General features: G+C 34.2%; 4 protein-coding genes across 6 annotated transcripts; 2 read left to right on the plus strand and 2 right to left on the minus strand.

The window, feature by feature from the left end:
* Positions 1-1142: 1142 nt before the first annotated feature.
* Positions 1143-1535, minus strand: LOC133696814 (uncharacterized). Its single transcript, XM_062119092.1, has one exon. The coding sequence runs from the start codon at positions 1533-1535 to the stop codon at positions 1143-1145; it is 393 nt and encodes a 130-aa protein (XP_061975076.1).
* Positions 1536-7518: 5983 nt separating this feature from the next.
* On the plus strand, positions 7519-13521 carry LOC133696243 (protein NPGR2-like). 2 transcript variants are annotated; one of them, XM_062118366.1, is made up of 6 exons: positions 7519-7750; positions 8373-8638; positions 9245-9497; positions 10052-11268; positions 12248-12398; positions 12916-13521. In XM_062118366.1, the coding sequence occupies exons 2-6, from the start codon at positions 8387-8389 to the stop codon at positions 13230-13232; spliced, it is 2190 nt and encodes a 729-aa protein (XP_061974350.1). In that variant the 5' UTR covers positions 7519-7750; positions 8373-8386; the 3' UTR covers positions 13233-13521. The 2 variants fall into 2 exon arrangements, with proteins under 2 accessions (XP_061974350.1, XP_061974349.1); XM_062118365.1 differs by lacking the exon at positions 7519-7750 and adding an exon at positions 7843-8039.
* Positions 13522-14453: 932 nt separating this feature from the next.
* Positions 14454-18917, plus strand: LOC133697686 (uncharacterized). Of its 2 annotated transcripts, none has more exons than XM_062120411.1 (10): positions 14454-14542; positions 15073-15227; positions 15674-15955; positions 16194-16323; positions 17031-17135; positions 17242-17344; positions 17424-17549; positions 17867-18060; positions 18286-18380; positions 18570-18917. In XM_062120411.1, exons 1-9 carry the CDS (start codon positions 14490-14492, stop codon positions 18374-18376), a joined length of 1239 nt encoding a protein of 412 aa, XP_061976395.1. In that variant the 5' UTR covers positions 14454-14489; the 3' UTR covers positions 18377-18380; positions 18570-18917. The 2 variants fall into 2 exon arrangements, with proteins under 2 accessions (XP_061976395.1, XP_061976396.1); XM_062120412.1 differs by having other exon boundaries at positions 17867-17975.
* Positions 18918-19603: 686 nt separating this feature from the next.
* Positions 19604-20543, minus strand: LOC133697687 (large ribosomal subunit protein bL28c). The gene is made up of 2 exons (XM_062120413.1): positions 20199-20543; positions 19604-19954 (listed from the first exon to the last, which is right to left on the minus strand). The coding sequence occupies exons 1-2, from the start codon at positions 20416-20418 to the stop codon at positions 19722-19724; spliced, it is 453 nt and encodes a 150-aa protein (XP_061976397.1). The 5' UTR covers positions 20419-20543; the 3' UTR covers positions 19604-19721.
* Between the last annotated feature and the right edge of the window lie 750 nt (positions 20544-21293).

The raw sequence follows: 21293 nt of genomic DNA on the forward strand, positions 1-21293 counted from the left end.
TGACTTAGAAAATGCAACAGATATATATATATATATATATATATATATATATATATATATATATATATATATATATATCAGAATTTATGAATTCAAAGTTATGAATTTTATTTTTTTATTAAAATCGAGATTTAAATTCAAATTTATAACAAAAATTGCATTTTCTAAATCGCAGATTAATTTTTTCTACCCTGCAAAACATGGTTTCACAATTTTCTCAAGATTAATCGGAAATGCTCCTTGTTATATAACTGATTATATATAGTCATAATTAAAATTACATGGTTAATTAGGCCAACAAATTAAAAGAGGGAGCATGTATATATATATATTACTGATCTTAAGCACGGATATTATTAATTCAGTCTTGATTTCTTTGGGAGATATATACTGCTAGAGTTCTGTTCTGTAATCAGTGTTAAAATTAAAATGTATGCAGAGACCCTTATAGTCAAGGATCCATTCTGAGAAGCTGAGCCATAGAAATGACTCCTCACACCCCATCAAGCATTTCTCACTCGATCGATCGTGCGTTATCATTTCACAAATATATACCTAATAGCTTGAAAACAAAATGACAAATAACACCGACTACATGGGCAGTTCATGAGCACATGGAAATTATCAATCACGTAATTAACTTCTTACACATGATCAGCATGAAAACACTTATCAATCATGCACGTAGAAGCTAGCTAGCCGCATGCATGATGTAAGAATGAAGAACACCTTGAATAGCAAAAGAAAAAACAAACAAACATCTATTTAATAACAGTGATTAAACAAGGGTTCAGCTCCTTACATTCTCTATCCCCCGTGCGTACGTACTGCCAAATATTATGCATGTCTAATAAATGCTCGATAATATGGAGAAGCTAGCCCTATCTGAGAATATATTAAGCAGCAAACAAGCTCAGGAACAGGGTCATTTAGAATCTGACACGACCAAACACTGCCTCCACTGAGAGACGGACGAGGCTTTTGCGCTTGCTCCGTTGATTTGTGGTTCATCTTACTTCTGAGACGGACTCGCCGTTTCCAAACAGACCCGGCAACATATTCACAGTCTTGCCCTTGATGGTTACGTGGACTAGAATCTATTTCCCAATCAGATCCCGCCACGTACAAATGCCAGTATACTTCTACATCTGGATCCACCTGGCCAGCTGGCAAGGATTAACAATCCCGGGAATGTGGGCCCCTTCACTCTTTAAAATGCTTGCCACCTCAGCGTAACTCTCGTGTTCCTTCTTCTTCCCCGGCTCCCCTCTCTTCGAGCACTCCACCGAGCCGCCAGCTAGAGACATGACTTCTGCTCGAGCCGGATCGAACTTCTGCCCAAGAAGGGTGCCTTCAGTCAAGAACTCATACGCCATGTAGCCGGCTAGTAGCCGATTAGAGGAAATCGGCTCGTCAAGATTTGAAGCTGGTTGAGCCGAAGCCGATTTCGGCTTCATTGAATAAGACAGTGCCTCTCTCTCTTTGCGCTTCTTTGAGGCGCCAGGTGTTAAAGTCCTACGTGAGTGATAACTCATCTTTTGAAGGATTAAACCGTTAAATTGCAGTTAGTTCTGGGCCAAAAGAGTCAGACCAAGAATTTGGAATTTTATTTTTGGGACGTAAGTGTCAAATCATTTTCTTGACAAGGGAGCGGAAGAAAAGGTCCAAAACGGGGTCGAGAAGGAGAGAGACCCAATCGCTGGCGAGGTTCAAAGAGGCAAGCAAGTTCAAGGATAAAAAGGTAAAATAACAAAAACAGTTTTAAAATCAATTCATGATACACGGGAGAGTTGGAGTTAGGTTGAGGTATTGAAACGAACGGAACCAGATCTAGAGCACGGATGAGTGTGTGGTCGGCGATTTTAATAGAGGCGGCGCGTGAAGAAAAAAGGTATAGATTGGGAAAGAGAGGAGCGAGGGGAAAGGACTTGTAGAAGGAGAGACAAGGGAAACTTGTTGTTCTGACTTCTACGGTGCTATTTATAAAACAATCTAGTCTTTTTCAAGAATCTCTACTCGTAGAATGACAAAAATGCCCCAGTATTTAGTTGAGAATTCGAGGCAATCCACACTTTTATGGTTAATTACATTTACACTATCCCTATATTATATTGTTATGATTAATTGGATCATCAGATTATTAGTTTTATGCCATTGAGTCCTTTTACCATTTATTCTGTTCCTAATTCAAACTTTTTACTTGAAAATGTATTAAAATAATATTTTTTATCTTAAAAAAATTATTTTTAACATTAGCATATCAAAACAATCAAAAAATATATAAAAAAATAATTATAAAAAATATTTAATTTTTATAAAAAATCATTTGAAAGGCAATTACAATCAAATAGAAGTCTCAAGCACGTGTTAAGAATCTAGTGGGTTAAGAGAAAGAAAGAGGACTGGCAGACCCACTATATTTTTTTACAATTGTTTAATATGACCGACATAAATGGTAAAGGACTCAATGCTTCAAATTAGTGGTATAATGACTCGATTGATCAAATAAGATAGCATCGGGATGATGTGTGTAATTAACACTGATGCCTTTGATGAGCTTTCGAGAAGGAATCGGAATTACAGTTATGCCCTTAAGCGATCCTAGAAATTTTCCAGCCACGGATGGTCTAGGAGGGAACGAACTCGGCTTATGGCGCCGTTTGTTTGTGCGCAGCCGTGTTTTTTTATTTTTGGTGATTTTTTTTTCTTTTCAAAAATTTTTATGTTTTTTTATTAAAATAATACATTGATTTCAAAAATAAAATTTTTAAAAAAATAAAAAAATTATTATTTTAATATATTTTTAAATAAAATTTTTTTCAAACGCATAAACCTCGGGAGAAAAAGTAAAATTTACCCGACATTGAAACGTGGATTGGTTTTCTTAATTCTGGAAAATACCTGCCTTTGGATTTTGGAATCTTAATACAGAGCAGGCCTTAAGGAGGTGCCACTGTGCCGGTGCCAGAGGATCCAGGCCGACACCATCCACGCAGCCCACAATTTGACATTGAGTTTGAACTCAACTATGAGCCTAATTATGAAATCGATAAAACGACGCTATAATATGGGCAGGTACTCCCAATCTTTTTTTGAAAGCTCACTTGATAGATTTTAAAGTTTCTGGTGAATCTAATTTTTAGTTTGGTTTAATTTTTATTAAAAAAGTTATTAAATTTATTTTTTAAAAAAATCAAAACCGATTTAAACTGATTGGTTTTGGTTCGGTTATTTTAGAATAAAAACAAGTTTAAACTGACCAGTTTCGGTTTGACTTGATTTTTCAATTTGACTCGGTTTTTTCCAGTTTGACTCGGTTTTTTCAAGTTTGACTCAGTTTTTTTAGTTTAGGCTCATAAAATCGAACCAAACCAGTAGATAAATTAGTTTAATCGGTTTTTTTTCACGGTTTGGTTTTTTCAGTTATTTTTTTTATTTTCTCGATTTAATCAGTATTTCAGTTTTTTTGCTCACCCCTAGATAAATCCCATTCATTTAAGCATTTGTTAGGCACATGTCTCATTTAAAATCTCATTTGGTATTATGATAATAATTATTTTTTTAAATGATTTTAGTTTAGAAATATATCAAAATAATATTTTTATTATTTTTAACTTCAGCACATCAAAACGATCGAGAAACATTTAAAAAATTAATTTAAAACAAAGAAAAAATTAATAAATTTTATTTTTTAAAAAAAATACTTTTAAAATAAAAAAACAGTTTCTAAGTTGAATCAAAGAAAATGTTTTTTATAATTAGAACTTATTTATTGGAAAAATGAGTCAATCTGTTACATAATGTAGCAATTCTGCAATTCCTCCTTATAAATTATATAATTGTATAGTAGTTTGGGCATGTCTCATTTTTTAGGCCCATTAATCTCAGAAAAATGGATTGACTTGGTTTGAACAAAAAAAAAATTGTGATTGTTTATTTAAGGTAAAAAAATTACTAGAATAAACCAAAGTTGATCCTATAAAAAAAAGGACCTAAGTGAAGATATTAGAAAGGGTGATGACATTGGTGGTGGGTTTGGATAGGGAGGTGGAATTGATTGAGGCAATGAGAAAGGTGGAGGAGGAGGTGGTGGTTTTTGGAGTTGGATTCGGTGGTGGAATGGAGGAATGGGAGGTGGCTCTGGCAATGGATTTTGTTGAGGAGGTTGTAGTGGAGGTGGATATGGATATTTGGTGGTAGTAATGGGTTTGGAGGGGGAGGGGGTGGTGAAATCGGAAGCTATTAAGCTTTAAATGTTGTGTATATATATATATAAAAAGTTAATTCTAAGGGGTGTAGTTTAACTGGTCAGATCTTGAGTTTGCTTTCTATAAGCTACCAATTCGAGTGCTATAAATTTCAGAGCTATTGGAGGTTTAGATGATCATTAACTTCAGGGTCTCGATGAATTAGTTAAGATGTGCGTAAACTAACCCAAACACTCACGGTTACCAAAATAAAAAAAGTGAGATGTTTATAAAAATATATTAATTATCAATATATTTATTTCGTATATTTTATGTGAAAGAATTTTATACAATGTTTTTATTGGTTATCATAATAATTGATTTTTTTCTAAATATAGAATTGTACTCCAAGCATGTTTTATTATTATTATTATTATTATTATTATTATTATTATTTATCTGTATTAACAAGTCCAAAGTTTTTGCAGAGCTATATTATGACTTTACTTCTTATTTAATCTAAATTTAATTTTAAACTATATATAAGTTTATCGGACGTTATTTAATCAACTTGTGATTAAAAAAAAACAATTGATGTCAGTTTCACTACTAAGTTTAAATAAACATTAAAAAAAATATTAAATTCAAATTTAATATATAATAAGCATCGAAATTTGCAGATGTCGCAACATCACAGTCCTTTAATTTCAATACCATGAAAAGCTATATTTTTTTTTATTTCACAGTTGTTTTTTTTTTTTTTGAATGGTGTTCGTTAAAACATTTTATTGACATTCATGTTTATGTAAAGGCAATTCTGGCAGCATAGATTGGGGCTCGAGTCATTTTAAAGGCCCAAGTATTGGTCTTTGTATCCTTTAACAGGCTGAAGTCTGAACGAAAACAATTAAAATCTGGGCTGGTCTATAAAGGGATGATTATAAATATAATAATAATGAGAAGAAAATGGATCCTGCATTTAACGTACACGTGGCATTTTTTTTATTTTTTATTTTTTATTTTTTGTCATAGCCGTCTAACTTTCTGTCTCGTATTTAGGACAACCCTGTGATGTATACGAATTCATCATTCCAAGTCAATAATAAAAAAAAAATATATATTTTTAAATAGTATTGATTATAAATTTTTGTGGAAAGTAAAATGAAATTTTAAAAAATATTTAAATTTTATTTAAAAAAATTAATGACTATGGTGTTAATAATAAATATTATTTGATAGAATAGATTTCCTCCATGTATAATGTTTAGATCAAAACATTGTTGATGAAGGGATAATAATTACATTTAGAAACTGATCATTGAAAGGTAAGTTAAACCACTTATGATTTTTTAAATATTTGAGAGATCATGATAGATTGCTAGACATTGTACTTGATTTTTAAATATAAATCAATCAATTATTGAATTGTTAATAAGATAATTTATTTATTTTATTTAATCCTATTTTATTTATAAATGTGATTTATATTTTGACCAACTTATTAGGGAATCTAATGAGTCACACATATAAAAACCATTGGTCATAAATAAAAATAGAATAATTAATCAGGTGTGACTTGTTTATAAATAAGTTTTAGAAACCGATGATTAAAGTGTAATTTATACAAGAAAATATAATTCTAGATTTAGAAAATTCAAGTAGGGACTTAATTGAATAATTTTCTAAAATTATATTAAAATAATATATGTGATATTATTCAGGAGGCAATTTAATATTTTGTTATTTATAGAGTTTTTATGTCTCTATAAATAAAATATCATGTCTTTTATTTTCTTAGTAGTATATAGAAAACAGAAACTACGAAAGTTACAGGACACCTGAAAATAACAAAAGAAAAATGTTAGTATTTAAAGGTATAGAAATCACCATCTTCTAAAAGGATTTATGAGATTTTTCATTGACAGTTCATGTGGATTACCGTTAAATGCTAAATACTTGGCCGATTTGTGATTTGCGATATATTAAACTTGAATTAATTATTCAAAGTAAAAAAATATATAATATTCAAGTAATTTTTATATAAACTCTGAATAACTCCAAATCTGTCTAATAAAATTCTAGAGTCTCAAAACAACTTTTAAATTTATTGTTTTATTGTGTATATATGTTTTGAAAAACCAAATTTAAATAACAAACACAATTTAAACAAGAGACATGACATGTACTTATTCTATTTTGTCGGTTTAGTTTGTGGGCAAGGAGATAATATATAGTTAAATTACTTTTGTTATGTCCTTTTAAGCATATCGGACACACCCTTTTACAGGGTTAAAGTGTCTTTTACGTCTTTATGAGTTAAACCTCACAAGAACAAGCTCGAATCATTTTTTAAGCTCTGTAAACAAGAAACCAAATTTCGAACGTAATTCTTTTTATAAGCAGGAAAAAAATATATATACTGCAGTGCTGACATCACTTTTAGAGTTTGGAATCAAGTATAATTTATAAGCACCTCATTCTTGTGAGCATTAAAGTTTCGAAGACATAAAATTTTGAGTCCTTATTTAATAAATAAAATAAATATAAAACATGATTTTTAGAAGTGTAATAACTGTTATTTTTTAAAATATATTAAAATAATTTATTTTAAATACAGTTTTAAGTTTTAACCACGTTTCAAATGATCATTATTGTCAATCATGGCGATTACCATAAAAAGGTTCTTCTCGTAATCTTTTTATCTAAAGTCTAGCAATCATGAGACAGCCTAGCATTAGAAAATGGAGTAATGAAAACATACCCACTCACTAGAGCACGGGTGATTGATTGGCTTTGCCTCTTCTTCTTCAAATAAATAAATAAATAAATAAAAATACTCGACTGGCTTTGCCATTTGCATGAATTATCTGCTACCGTAAGAAAACATACAGAAAAGTTGTCTGTGTGAGAGAGAGAGAGGATTTATCATGAGGGCCGGCACTGCAGTTGACAATGCTAAAATCATATTATTTTTATTTCTCCTTTATACAAGCCAGTGAAGTTGCAAGAAATTTATTTTAATTTAGTGCTAAAATTGTTCTTGACAATGATTTGGGATTTATTTTGATATTTTAAATGAAAGCACCCAGACAAACAATTGGACGAAATATTTTGATTATAGCTAAATTTGGATGAAAGAGAGATGATATTATCCAATTTTTATTATATTTAGGATGAAATCAATAAAAATAAAACTTTTGAGACTCGATTGGCAACAAAGTAATAACTAGGGGCTAAATTGAGTTTGTCTAAACTTTAATTCTGTTTCAAAAGCTTATCTATGTTCACACCTTTGAAACAAAGAATATAGTGCGTCAGACTCTGATTTCATACTTCAACGCACATACATACCTTCTCTACTGTCTGAAACTTCGACAATTAATACTAAGAAAACGTTCTCAAGATAAATTAACTTAAAAGAAATTGAATTCTACGCTACAGAGAGAAGGGAAAAGACGTTAAGAAAATAAGAAAAAAAAAAAGGAGAGGAACAAAATTGCGGAGATGCACTGTGAAGGTTTTGATGTGTTGTGGGCTCAGTCAGTGCTTTTTTTCCATGAAAGGTACTTTCTTTTGGATGATTGTTCTGATCCCAGCTGTTTTCTTTGTCCATATGGTAATGAGTTTATGTTACTTTCCCATTTTACCTTCCTTTCCAATCATGCTCTCTTTGTTGATTTTCCGGTGCATATAGTTCATCTGGATTTAGCTGGACTTTTCTTGTTTTTTAGCTTTTTACTTCCTTTTTACTTTTCCTTAGCTTGTGGGGTGCTGAGGTCTGGGTGGTTTATTGACGTGGTCGGTTTTGGTGAAGTAGAATTGAAAGATACTGGCTGCTTTTTTTCTTTTCAGGTGATCATTCGGATGCTTGAACTCTACGTTTTTTTTTTTGGTTTGAAATGTGTCGAGAAGCACTAAGTTCTTACAAAGATTGTATTTTGGGTTTATTCTTGTTCAGCTTTAGTCATGGTTTATTAGGACGGCAATGTAGATTTCATTTGATTGTTAAGAAAAACCTATCGATTCAATATATTTGAGAGATCACAGATTCAGACACTTCCATTTTTTCCATGATCCTAGAATTACATGGCATGTAATTAGAGCATGGTTATTTTGTTGTTTTAAGTTTCTCAAGGGGTTTTGATCTTGATTTTGATTTTGATTTTGTTTTGGAACAATATCAAGGGTAATGAAACATTATGAGACTTAAGAATTGGATAAAAAGGTGGGGACTTGGCATTAGAGGGAAATTGTGGAAGATGATGAAGTGCATACGTTCTGGGGAGCAGCTACGATTAGATGACATGGCTTCCTCTTCAGAGTCCTTGGCAACTCGGGACTATTCAGTCAGTTATTCATCTCAAGCTGCCGGGGTAGATACAAAGGTTGAGAATAGCAACATTGAAGAAGCAGAGTCATCCCTTCGTGAGAGTGGTTATCTCAACTATGAGGTAAAAGAATTATATCTTTTCCCCCTCAAACAGAAATTAATGGAAACACTTATGGTGATCATGGCCACTTGAAGGAATCTTTAAATTGAACAGTAAAAGAGTTAATAAATGTATAATTCTTCATGTTGAATCTGTAAAGAAGACAATGGAAAAGGCTACGCAATGAACTGTTACCTGTGACCCCGAATTTATCTGTTTTGCACCTCTTAGGCGTGGATACAGGGACTTCCTTATACCTTATGGTGGTCAAATAAAATTTCATTTTGCCGTGAATGAAACCATAGGATAACCATTTTGGGGTTAGCATATTGTGCGTGCGCACATGCCTGTGTTTGGAGATGAAGCATATAATGTTTTGACCCCATTCAGGGTCAAACTATGGAGGCGTCAATCAAAGAAGTATTAGGAGAGAGGAAAGGTAGAGTCTATTTGGGGCTTTCACCAGAGGCTCGCATTTTTCGTAGGTCTCATTTATCAGATTTGATGCTTTGTTTCTGTTTTATTTGACACAGCTTGCTGCACTTCATCAAAATTCGTGTTTTTGTTGAATTTTATAGTGTAACTTCACAATACTTCATGAAGCTAAGCGGCCATCTAATTTTATAGGAAGCTAGAGCATTATTGGGAAGGCTTGAGTATCAAAAGGGAAATATAGAGGCAGCACTTCATGTGTTTGAGGGAATTGACATTGCTTCTGTGAGCTCTAAAATAAAACTCTCCCTTTCTAGAAGATGTGAACAAAATCGACGTCGTTCTCAAAGTGATGCTGCCCCACCCATGTCTATGCATGCTATTAGCTTACTTCTCGAAGCTATTTTTCTCAAAGTAAAATCGTTGCAGGGTCTTGGACAGTTTGAAGGTAAATTTTTGCATCCTTTTTGGTTTTCCATTTTATATCATCTTTAGTTGGGTGCAAATGAAACTTTGGGATGGAAATGCTGTGGTTTGATTCTGGAGAGCCACTGGTTTGGCGTATCACTCTTAGGACCCTGCGGTGGCAGGGCTGCCATTGAGCAGCAGGCTTCTTGGAATTCAGTTTGCTTGGATATTTTAATTATTGAGTTGATCCAAATATAAAAAATAAATAATTGTAGGGGCACTTTTCCTTGTTATAAGAGAAAAGGATGGCATATATCAAGCAGTCATATGTTGCCTGGTTCTTATAACTATTGTGCCAAAGTTTTCTCTGTGGGTTATTGTTGTTTATGCAGCAAGTTATTTGATGCACGTTTAGAAGTACCCATAGCATGAGCACATGCACACGGTGATGCAAATGATGAAAATATGAGCACATGCACACGGTGATGCAAATTATGAAAATATGAGATAAAGGAATTTAGATTGCTGTATGCAATTAATGTATATATTTTTTTTTCTGTATGGCTAACTTTCCTTCCTGGCCTACGTTTGCAGAAGCTGCTCAATCATGCAAAGTGATTTTGGACACTATTGAGACTGCATTGCCAGAAGGCATACCAGAAAGTGTTTCTGCAGATTGTAAACTACAGGATATTCTAAACAAAGCTGTTGAACTGCTTCCAGAGTTATGGAAACTCACTGGGTCTCCCCAAGAAGCTATCTTGTCGTACCGGCGGGCTCTCCTATATTATTGGAATCTGGATACAGAGACCACATCTAAGATAGAAAAGGAATTTGCTGTTTTTCTGTTGTATAGTGGTAGCGATGCAAGTCCTCCTAATCTCCGTTCACAGGTGGACGGATCTTTTGTACCAAGAAACAATATAGAAGAGGCTATTCTTCTGTTATTAATTCTATTAAGAAAATTTGCTTTCAAAAAGATTGAGTGGGACCCGACAATCATGTATCACCTTTCTTTTGCACTATCTATTTCAGGGGAACAGAGAGCACTGGCCCGTCAGGTGGAAGAGTTGCTTCCAGGGATCATGGAAAGGAGAGAAAGATATAGCATTCTCGCTCTCTGTTATCATGGAGAGGGTGAGGAAATGATTGCTTTGAATCTTCTGAGGAATTTGCTGTTTAACAGAGGAAACCCAGACTGTGTTTTGGAATTATTATTGGCTTCAAACATTTGCGCAAAGAATACGGTTTGCGTGGAAGAAGGGATAAGTTATGCTTCCAGGGCGCTTTGTGAGTTGTGTGGTAGATGCAACCAGATGGAAAGTGTTGCGAACTGCTTACAGGGTATTTTACTGTCAACTCAATCCAGATCAGTTGCTTCTGATTCTGAGAGAATTTCAAAACAAAGTGAAGCACTTGAGATGCTGGAAAGTGCTGAAAAAATGATGATAGAAAGAGATCCATCTATCATATTCCATCTCAGTCTAGAAAATGCTGAGCAGAGAAAGTTGGATGCTGCCCTTTACCATGCGAAGCAGCTTTTGAAACTGGAGGCTGGGTCTAGTGTTAGAAGTTATATCCTTTTGGCTCGAATATTGTCAGCTCAAAAACGGTTTGTTGACGCAGAGAATGTAATCAATGCTGCTCTAGATCAAACTGGGAAGTGGGATCAAGGGGAACTGCTGCGGACAAAAGCTAAACTCCAGATTGCACAGGGGCAATTAAAGAAGGCCATAGAGACCTACACTCGTCTTCTTGCTATCATCCAAGTTCAAACTAAAAGCTTAGGTGCTGGGAAGAAGCTTGCAAAGGTATGTGGACTGATTTACACACCTGTTCCAGTGACACTCTGAGAAAACTTGTGTTAGGACGTTTAAATTGCTAATTTTTCACCAACCAGAAAAGTCAACACTTAAAAAAAAAGGGGGAACTTTGTCTTAATCTTTGAGCATAATCTTTTCAAAGCATATACAATTTATTTTTTCTGAATTGAATATGCACCGGGAAATTGTTTTAATGAAAACAAGGGTTTGCTCGTTTGATGATTTGATCTTTACTTTTAACTCTCATGAAGTACTTTCTTGAAAGTTAACTTTCCTTGCTGTTAATCTCTAGAATCCATAATATATATAGTTGTTTGAAAGTAATATCACCAGGAACCTTGTTTGATCTTTTCAAGAGTATTTTTGCAGAAAAAAGTTTTAAATTTTTGAATGAGTACTGTGGCTTCATAAATTTTGTATTTCTTTTATAATGCACAAAACTATAAATATTTACAGTCTTCAAAATACAAAAGTGCCTTTGAATGTCAATGGAATTATATATATATATATATATATATATATATATTAAAATCTGTCAAATTTCCTAAGAGTAATCGTAGTTTAACTATATTGTGAAACCAGAAATAGATTTATGGTACCATGAGCAGTACTTGCAATAGTTTACGAAGAATTTATGTTTTTCAACCTTGAGATGAGAGTTGGACTTGCCATGTTTTATAAAGTTTTCATGGGAAATTTTTGTGGAAATTTTTGTCTGGTGAATAACCTAATTCTGATGAGCTTTCTAGGACCAGCTATTCTCATCTCAAAGTCTATATGATTTGAAAAGCTTTTGGGTTCTACCATTGCTGTGAGAGGTGAAAAGAACTAAAGTTTGGGTTTGAACCCATGAAGCCTGTGCTGAGGCAAAATAGTAGTATTGAATAGCACAAATATATTTTCTCTAAATCATTTTTCCGTACATATATATATATATATACATATACATATACACATAAATCTACAGAATCAGAGAAACAGCTGGAGTTTGGAAATGGAAACATGGCACGATCTGGCTAATGTGTACACAAGTTTGTCACAGTGGCGGGATGCTGAGGTCTGCCTTTCAAAATCAAAGACTCTCAGCCCTTATTCTGCTTCAAGATGGCACTCCACAGGTGAGTAGATGTTAAAAAATGACGCACTCTCACCTTCATTATGTCTTTGTCTTTGGGCTGGTACATGCATGCACATGAAGCTACATATAATATATAAGCTGTCTAGTTTAAGTGGAGTTGTTCCCTTTTCTGCTCATTAGCTCCTGTCAGCTCAGTTTTTTGATGTCTGGTAAGCTTGCGGGATGATGCTAGGGAATGGCTCCAAAATGTAAGATTGCTTAAAACTATGGAATTGAATCTATAATGCGGAAAACTCATCTTGAAAGTTCAATTCTAATCGTTTATGTTAGTTGGAGGCATATCATGTCATTTTCCTTGCGTAAGAGTTTTAGGTTTAGGGTACCAAATTAATATATATATATATATATATATATATATATATATATATATATATATATATATATATATATATATATAGTTGCTTTAAGTCGCTCTGCAGCAAAATATGAATAGATTTTCTGCCAGATCTTCCTAATATATTGATATATAAACCAAAAAAAAATGGTGATCATGTTAGGTTTACTCTATGAAGCAAAGGGCTTGCATCAAGAGGCTCTGAAAGCATTCAAGGCAGCATTAGATGCGGAACCCAACCATGTCCCAAGCTTGGTATCCACTGCCTGTGTCCTCAGGCGACTTGGTAGTCAATCAATACCAATTATCAGAAGCTTTCTCACTGATGCTATTCGACTTGACAAAACAAACCATTCTGCATGGTACAACCTTGGACTACTCTACAAGGCTGATCCCAGTGCATCAGCACTCGAGGCAGCCGAATGCTTCGAGGCTGCAGCGTTTCTGGAAGATTCAGCACCAGTTGAGTCCTTCAGATGACTGCCTGATCTTGAAGTACATTTCTCTCCGTAAATCCCTATGTAGATTTGTGTTGTTACTCGAAATACTTGTTTGACATGCTTCAATGTATTGGAAATCTTTTTTAAGAAACGATTTGCTTTATTTGTAAGTTTAAGCCCCCCCCCCCTTTTTTTTTGTATCATTTAACCTCAAATTAATTCAGCTTATGGTAGTGGAAGGAAGTAATTATATTTATAAGTAATGTTTCTGCACTTGGGGATTTAATTCAAGAGAAACATATTGAATTTGAACTAGAGATATTTAAATATTTTTCTTATTACATCTTTAATATACAGTAGAAATTATTCTTAAAGAGATTTTCTTCACTGCAATTGATCTAAATATTTACAATAATTTCTTAGAAGTAATTTATTTTTTAATTTAATATTCAAGTTTTTCATTGATTTATCAATTTGATATTAATTATTTGATGCAATATAGAAATGTTAATTTTTTATAAGCTATTATTGAGCACAAATTAATCATGGTCTGATATTCTGCCGAAAAAATCAACCCAATCAGATTTATAATATGTAATAAATATATTGTTACCCTTCTTTAATACACATTAATTATAGTTTTATTCAAAAAAATATTGATGATATAGATTTGATAGTTTTTTAATCTATGGTGTAATTAATAAAAAAAATCCACTCTCCTCTAATTTATGAATTTAACTCAACCGATACATTTGTTTTATTTTTTTGAAGCGTAATTTGTTTTTTAAATATTTGGTTTTGATTCATTTAAATTATAATTAAAATTAATAAAATATACAAAATATGATTTAAATAACTATATTGTAAGTTGTGCCCACAAATTAAATAACGTTTTACTTTAAGAAAAAGCAAAAACGGAAAGAAATGCAACGAATTGTAATTAACGATTTAGGAAACTAATTTAGATTTATTTAGAGGAATTAAGCTATTCCTATTTTTGCTAGGAAAAGTCGGGATCTTTTATGTTAAGTTCAAGCAATTAAAAGAAATCTTAATTAACAAATTAAGAAAGGGAATAGAGGATTGAAATTCGTAAACCCTACTTAAAAATTCAAAGTCTCCTCGTCGAAAACCCTAAGACTATTTTCTTTTATTATCTTTTAGGGTTTTAAGTACAGGTACATGCACTTAACTTTCAATCAGTTTAATTCGATGTTTTGTTTTTTTCCTTTACATGTCTTGTTTTCCGGAAAAAAAAAAACATATTTCTTATTAATTTCGTGATTCAGGCCTAAACATGGCAGGCACTCAAATTCTTGTGAACGAGCTTGTCACCAAGCTTAGAAAACGGTGAGTTCAACTTTGTCTTTAATTTCTATGTGCTTTTTATTATTATTATTATTATTTTGCTAATTACACACGAATGTGATACTCTATATTACATAAATTTTGTTTGACAGTAATGTGATGTAAATATACATTTTAGGAAGAAGGGTTATTTTTATCATCCCTGGTTTTTGGCATGGTATATATCATAGGTCACAGGCTCGTATATGCATGCATGAATTTGTGGTGATTTTGACGTTTTTGATGATATTTGTCAGGAGCTACTGCATATGTTGAACTTTAATTAGGTTGTTCTTGGACATGAATACTTATGATGTAATATGTAGCCTAGCGCAGAAGAGTTGAGACTCAACAGTATGTTCCCTTTTAAAATTCCATGTTAGACCTTGTTAGGTACAAACAATTCCATAGATCATCAGACTTGGGCGAAGTTAGTCGGGTCTTGGCTCGGATACCTGTGCTAATCCAAAAAAAAAAAGTTTTTCTTTCTTTGTTAAATGTTTTTTTTTTCTATTATCTCTGTGGTGGCGCAGGAAGGTCGAGGGTTCACAGGCAACTGCTCTTCTGACAGCGGAGTTGCTTCGGTCAGTCATATCCCAGCTGAAGGTGCCACAAACCAACCAGGCTGAAACTCTCATTGAAGCTGTACAAAGTGTGGGAGAGCAGCTCGTTGCTGCCAGTCCTGTTGGTATGCTTACAGTTTTCTTCTGTAAATTCCTCATCGGGTTTGTTGAGATAGAAGTGATTAAAAAGATGAATTGTGGTCTCGATGATGCCTTTTGTAGACTTCTGAAAGAAAAGTTCAGGTTTTGAATTCCATTCCTCTACAATCAAGAATATTTTTCTTCCTTTAGGAAGAAATATTGGTTTATAGGCATAGATAAATATAAGAAGTGTACTGGTGGAAAGCTCAGGACAATTGAAGAGCTCCCTTGTCACTTTAAAGTCGGGATTAGGCACTATAAACGATAAAAATAACATGACTTCCCCCCCTAAAACTTAAAATTTAGTCGCGAGTAATAAGCAATCTAATTGTTTATCCAGCACAAATTCAAAGGTCGGAAGTTATGTGGTAGCTTATCAGGTCGTCTTTGGTATATTTATAATGAAAATGTTGTATGAACGGCATTGCAGAGCTTGCTGTTGGGAACATTGTAAAGCGTGTTTTGCACGTAATTAGAGAGGAGGATTTTTCAGTTGCGACAAATGCTCTTAGAGGACTGGTATCATCTGCTGGCGGTGATAACAGGGATACTGCTGAACATAAAGATTTCCGAGCTCAAAATGTGGCTGCTGTTGCTGCAGGACCTCCATCGCGCCCCCCTTCATTGCATTCCCTTCTTGACCGCACACCTGATTCGGCAATAGCTCACCACTCTTCCTATATTGGAGATTCTTTCGAAGGAAAAGGAAAATGTAAGCTGCTATATGCTTAAAGCTTAGGTTCAAAATCCCCCACATATATTTTTTTCTGCCTTGAACATTTTCCCAATATTATCCTAAGTTCGATAATTACAGATTTCAAGTATGAAAATGTTTTCAATTTTGCCGAACCTCATTTATCAGAGAGAAATACAATGGTCTCTAGCAAAAGCAGCATTCACTTCAAAGCATTTTTGGGTTTTGGTGTGTAATGGCATGTTATCCCTTGCAGCAGCCGATAGAAACACAGAGATCTGGAAATTGAAGCATGATGTGATACGGGCAGTTAATGAACTCATCGAAGATATAAACAGTTGCCACGAACAGATTGCAGAACATGCAGTGGAGCTTATTCATCAAAAGTATATATCATCACCACTTAATATCATTTTCTATCTCAAGATGCTTCACATTATTACCTTTAGACTTTTTCCTCCCAATGATATTGATTTCAACTATTTTGCTTTAGACACTCTGGGTCTGGGCATAAGAAGTTACATAATCCGGTTCTAACCAGTTTATTTAAGGTTTCCAAGATCTAATATGGAAGCATAAAAAGAATGATAAACTTGCTAGTTGCAAGTCAGATGTTCTCATTTCATCTTTCAGAAGATTGTATTGCTTACCTTCTTGTTTGATTCATTATATCATCGCACTTTGTATAGCATTGCCCCCATAAAGGGGATTTCGGTCTCGTAGATTGAATTTCTGAATCTTCATTTTATCAGATTTTAAGTGCCAATGGTTACTTCCCTGGGTTTCAGTGCTTGAACAAGTAGTACATATGGTAACACTGAGAAATCTGTTTGATATTTTCCAATACAATGCTGCAAAAGTACCCTGAAACTTGAGTCATTAGATAGGCTGACGTTGCATCTTAAAGCCTCTAAAAGAGTGTATTCTTAAAGAGATCTCGTTTGCTTATTCGTTTTAACTTTTTATGTTAATAACTGGTCTTATATGTATTTCTTTAGCCTGAATTTCTCCTCGCTTAACAATCTTGCCTGCGTATATTTGTCACAGCCCTTTAATGTTTGCATTATTTTTAACTATTTCTAATAATTTTCAGTGAGATTATTTTAACTTTTGGTCGTTCAAGAACTGTGAGGGAATTCCTATGTGCTGCAAAAGAGAAAAGATCATTTCGGGTTTTTGTTGCTGAAGGAGCTCCAAAGTATGTAGAAATCTTAATGTGAAAGCAGCAAAAATAGTCTCCCGCCTCACTCCCTTCATTGAGTATTTAATTCCCCTTTCTCTAATGATTCATTTCTATAAATTAGGTATCAGGGGCATGCCCTTGCTAAAGACCTCGTAGCAAGAGGCTTACAGACTACACTGATTACTGATTCTGCAGTTTTTGCAATGATTTCTCGAGTGAACATGGTAATTGCCAACTTCAAATGCCTTGCTCTTTCATTGATGAATATAATTTAGTTGCCTAAAATTGGGACTTCTGGTAAAGGTTGTAGTTGGAGTTCATGCCGTGATGGCTAATGGTGGCGTCTTAGGTCCTGTTGGGTTGAACATGGTTGCACTTGCTGCCAGGAAGCATGCTGTTCCATTTGTTGTGGTTGCTGGTACTCATAAGGTATGCTGACAAAAACATCCTATTGGATAGAACATGTATTCTATGGAGATTTTCCAGTAGTATTCCTTGATCTGCTAAAGCATCAAAAATTTGGAGAAAAAAAATTAATATCGCAAAGCTTCTCGCTTTATAGAAGAGCAGGTCTGAAGCCTTCACATGAAACTGTCCAAATGGTAACAATCCATACAAAATCAATGCATATCTGTGTGTTCATGCTCAAAACTGTCCTGCAAATTCTCAATCCTTACGACTTTTGCTTTGACTCTGATACTACCTGTTTGCTTTTTGTTGATGATGCTGTCTTATTTATGCGGCAGTTGTGTCCGTTACATCCACAAAATCCACAAGTCCTGCTAAATGAAATGAGATGTCCACCAGAACTCTTGCAATACGGGGAATTCTCAGATTGCATGGACTTCAGCATTGGTAGCGGCACTCCTCTACTTAATGTTGTCAATCCTGCATTTGATTATGTGCCACCAGAGCTTGTCAGTCTTTTCATTACCGACATGTACGACCACTCTAAGTGTTAGGAAGCAAGCTTGTTCTTCTTTTTCTTGGGAAATTAGCTTCTCTATCTTCAATTATCACCATTATGAAACAACTTGGCAAAAGTTTAACTGGATTGTCTGTTGTACAGTTTCATTCTTTTAACTGTAACTATTTTGTGCTCTTATTATTAGAAACTTAATGGCTTGTGTGGGTTTTTACGTCCTGGTCATTCTTTACGCTGCAGAGGAGGATATAACCCGTCATTCATGCACCGGCTCATTGCTGATTATTACTCTGCTGACGATGTGAATCTGCCAAAGAAAACCACTTCTTGAAAAGGTGAGTTTTCTTTCCATGTAGGATAAGGTTTTTCTTCTTTTTTTTTTATACTGTTCTGTGCTGGATAAGTTACTTGCAAAGGCTGTGGAGAAGTTTTCAAGATATTTTTGTTGTTTACCAGATTCTAAAATAACAATATCGTTTCTTGTGTTTACTGAAATTGACCATCTGGTATTTCTACTTTTGCAGGCATGGCTGAGATCTTGATGGAGACTTTTAGTGGACTGTGAAAACTGAAATGATAGCTTAATCAGGATTCTTCACCCGAAGAAAAAAATAGCATTCAAAATGTAGGTTTTTTTCTTCGTTTTTTTTCCCTTATCTTGTGGCTCTTGATGACGATGCTAATTGCTTGACAAAAAGGAACCTGAATAGATTTCTTTCCATTTGGCAAAATATGTGCCAACAGATTTAAAATATAGCAATACAGTATTGCTGTAGGAAAGTTTTCGGTAGAGAAGTGACTACCTGCAAAACCAAAGTTTCAAACTCTAAAAAAGTGAGATCTATCGGCTGAGAACAGTGCTTTATAATTAACCCAACAAAAGCATTAGTTTTGGTATTGCAATTTTGGGATTATTGAACTGCTCGTGCAGTGCTTAGAGGCATCAAATACTCTAAGAATGACTTCATTTTGATACCCTGTCAGCTCTGTACTCGTGAATTGTCATAGAAGAGGGTGATGCTCGAACGCTCTTGCAAAACTCTTACCTTGTATAAGATGTAATGGTGTCATGAGAAGCTTGCTAGAGGAAACTGATGCTTAAGTGCAAACATGAGATGGGATCAAATTTTCGTTTTATTTTCATTCACCATTTCTTTTTCAGGGTTCCTCCCTCTATCTCTTGGGTGCTCTTTTATCGGTTAAGTAGCTTCTCCACACCGCTACCTGCATGGGAATGGAACGGGAGCACATGGCTGGATTTAGATATTACATGACCAGAAAAGATATCCGGCCATGGCTCAATGAGTCTGGATCGCATCAATTGGATATCACGATATCTGGTCCGAAATGTTGCGAAAAATAATTGCACCTAGATTGCTTTCTTTTTCAAAATTAAAGCAATCATTCATCCATCCACTACCAATGATGGCAAAATGCTTGAGCACTAATCTACAACTAGGATTATGTGAAACTATTCTGCATTGCCTGATAGAGGAATCAATACCATTTTAGATATAAATGAAATGCCAGAGCACATGAAAAAAGAGAAATTGCCAGCTTGTGAGATGTAAAGATGATATCACTGATTTCAGGGAAGAATTCAACAAGACAGGGGATGAATAACAGAAAACCAAAATATACCATCAACTGGAAACAAAACCATAAGGCCCAATTTATTACTTTTTGCGAAGATCTATGCCAGCCTTCTTAGCAACAGCATCCAGTCCGTTCTTTTCTATAGTCTTTAACGCTTTGGTCGACAATCGCAGCTTGACATAGCGCTTGCCAGCTTCCCACCACACCCTCTTGTACTGCAAGTTGACAAACTGCAACTTCTTGGTCTTGTGGTTTGAAAAGGAAACTTTGTTTGCCCTGTTTGCTTTCTTCCCGGTAAAGGGACAAATTCTACCTGCCAAAAACAAAAGAAAAAAACGAATCACATAACAGAATTAATCAAAATCAAGCACCAACCGAGTCCGATGTACATGAAGAACAAAAATCAAATAAGCAAGGACTAGCTCTGCCCCGTATCAGACATTAGCAATGCTGGGTTCAATCCAAAAAAAAAAAAGGCCATGTCTATGAAAACAAATCAAAACTTTTATTAAAAAATCTAGAACAAACGAAAACAAGAGAAAGAGAGGAAATTTTACGGGCGATGACAGGTTGGAGAGCGGGAGAGAAAGGAGTGGAGAGTGGTTTTGGTGGGTTGTAGGAAATTCTGATGCCACTCAACTGGGAAGTAACAAACCCTATCTCTGAAACCGAAACCAGACTAGTCTTCAAAATAGAAAGCTGCTGTGTTTTGCGGAAGCATATACTGTTTCCAAGCAACACTCCTCCAACCCCTACCCCTATCGCTGTTGTTGCCATTGTCTTCTTCTTCTGTGTTTCCTTTTGTTTATTGCTTGTTATCTTCTCTCAAATTGGCAGAAACGGATAACATGTATTGAGCAGCAGCAGCAGCTACTTCATTTGAGGCCTCTTGTTTTTCTTTCCTTTTCGTATTTGATGGACGGTGTGTGTATTCTCTTGGGTTAGGTTGGGCTGGGTTAGTAACCATCAACCTGATCACTCGGGCTGGGCTACACAGGGCCTTAAAAATGGCCTCATAGTGCTTTGAAATTCATACGTTCGGCAATATTAAATATATTATTATACATCTATCTATCAACAAAATTACAAAACAAAGAAATGATTAAAAAAATTATAAAATTAGTATTTTTTGGTGTTAATTTAAAAAATATATTTTTTTTCTATATAAAGAAAGGAAGAACAATGGAAGCCAAAAAACAAAGAGAGGATACCTTTAATAGTTAAAATTATGAGATGAACTAAGAAACATGATTGATTGAATTGTTTTGTTATTATTGTATTTATTTTCCAATGAAAACCGATAAATTATATTGATAATATTATTTAAATTTCATTAAGCTTTGGTCCAACAATCTAACTAGATTAAGGTTTCAGTTTTTGTTCAAAACAGAAGCAAAAACATAGAGCTTAATTGTTTTGATTTTTACTTCTACAGGAATAAGAACCTGTAACCAGTTGCCGAATTTTTACTTCTACAGAAAAACAAGTGTAACTTTAAGAATGAGGCTCTTGAAAGTTTTGGTAACATGTTGCTTGTAAAAACAAGTTTTTCACATGGAAAACCACAAGTGACAATTTTTTTTTTTTTTTTGGATTCGAGAAAACCTCACCTCCTAAAAAACACACTTTGTAGATCTAGATGAGTGAGTAAA

The sequence above is a fragment of the Populus nigra genome, chromosome 6 (assembly GCF_951802175.1).
Source record: "Populus nigra chromosome 6, ddPopNigr1.1, whole genome shotgun sequence".
In the NCBI taxonomy this organism is placed as follows: Eukaryota; Viridiplantae; Streptophyta; class Magnoliopsida; order Malpighiales; family Salicaceae; genus Populus; species Populus nigra.

Coding starts and splice junctions, on each gene's coding strand:
- LOC133696814 (XM_062119092.1), bottom strand. CDS start 1,535: ATGAGTTATCACTCACGTAGGACTTTAACACCTGGCGCCTCAAAGAAG.
- LOC133696243 (XM_062118366.1), top strand. CDS start 8,387: ATGAGACTTAAGAATTGGATAAAAAGGTGGGGACTTGGCATTAGAGGG. Junction 8,639..9,244: donor GTGGTTATCTCAACTATGAG/GTAAAAGAATTA, acceptor CTAATTTTATAG/GAAGCTAGAGCATTATTGGG. Junction 9,498..10,051: donor GGGTCTTGGACAGTTTGAAG/GTAAATTTTTGC, acceptor CTACGTTTGCAG/AAGCTGCTCAATCATGCAAA.
- LOC133697686 (XM_062120411.1), top strand. CDS start 14,490: ATGGCAGGCACTCAAATTCTTGTGAACGAGCTTGTCACCAAGCTTAGA. Junction 15,228..15,673: donor CGTTGCTGCCAGTCCTGTTG/GTATGCTTACAG, acceptor ACGGCATTGCAG/AGCTTGCTGTTGGGAACATT. Junction 17,550..17,866: donor TGGTTGCTGGTACTCATAAG/GTATGCTGACAA, acceptor TTTATGCGGCAG/TTGTGTCCGTTACATCCACA.
- LOC133697687 (XM_062120413.1), bottom strand. CDS start 20,418: ATGGCAACAACAGCGATAGGGGTAGGGGTTGGAGGAGTGTTGCTTGGA. Junction 19,955..20,198: donor TCTCCAACCTGTCATCGCCC/GTAAAATTTCCT, acceptor TGTTTTTGGCAG/GTAGAATTTGTCCCTTTACC.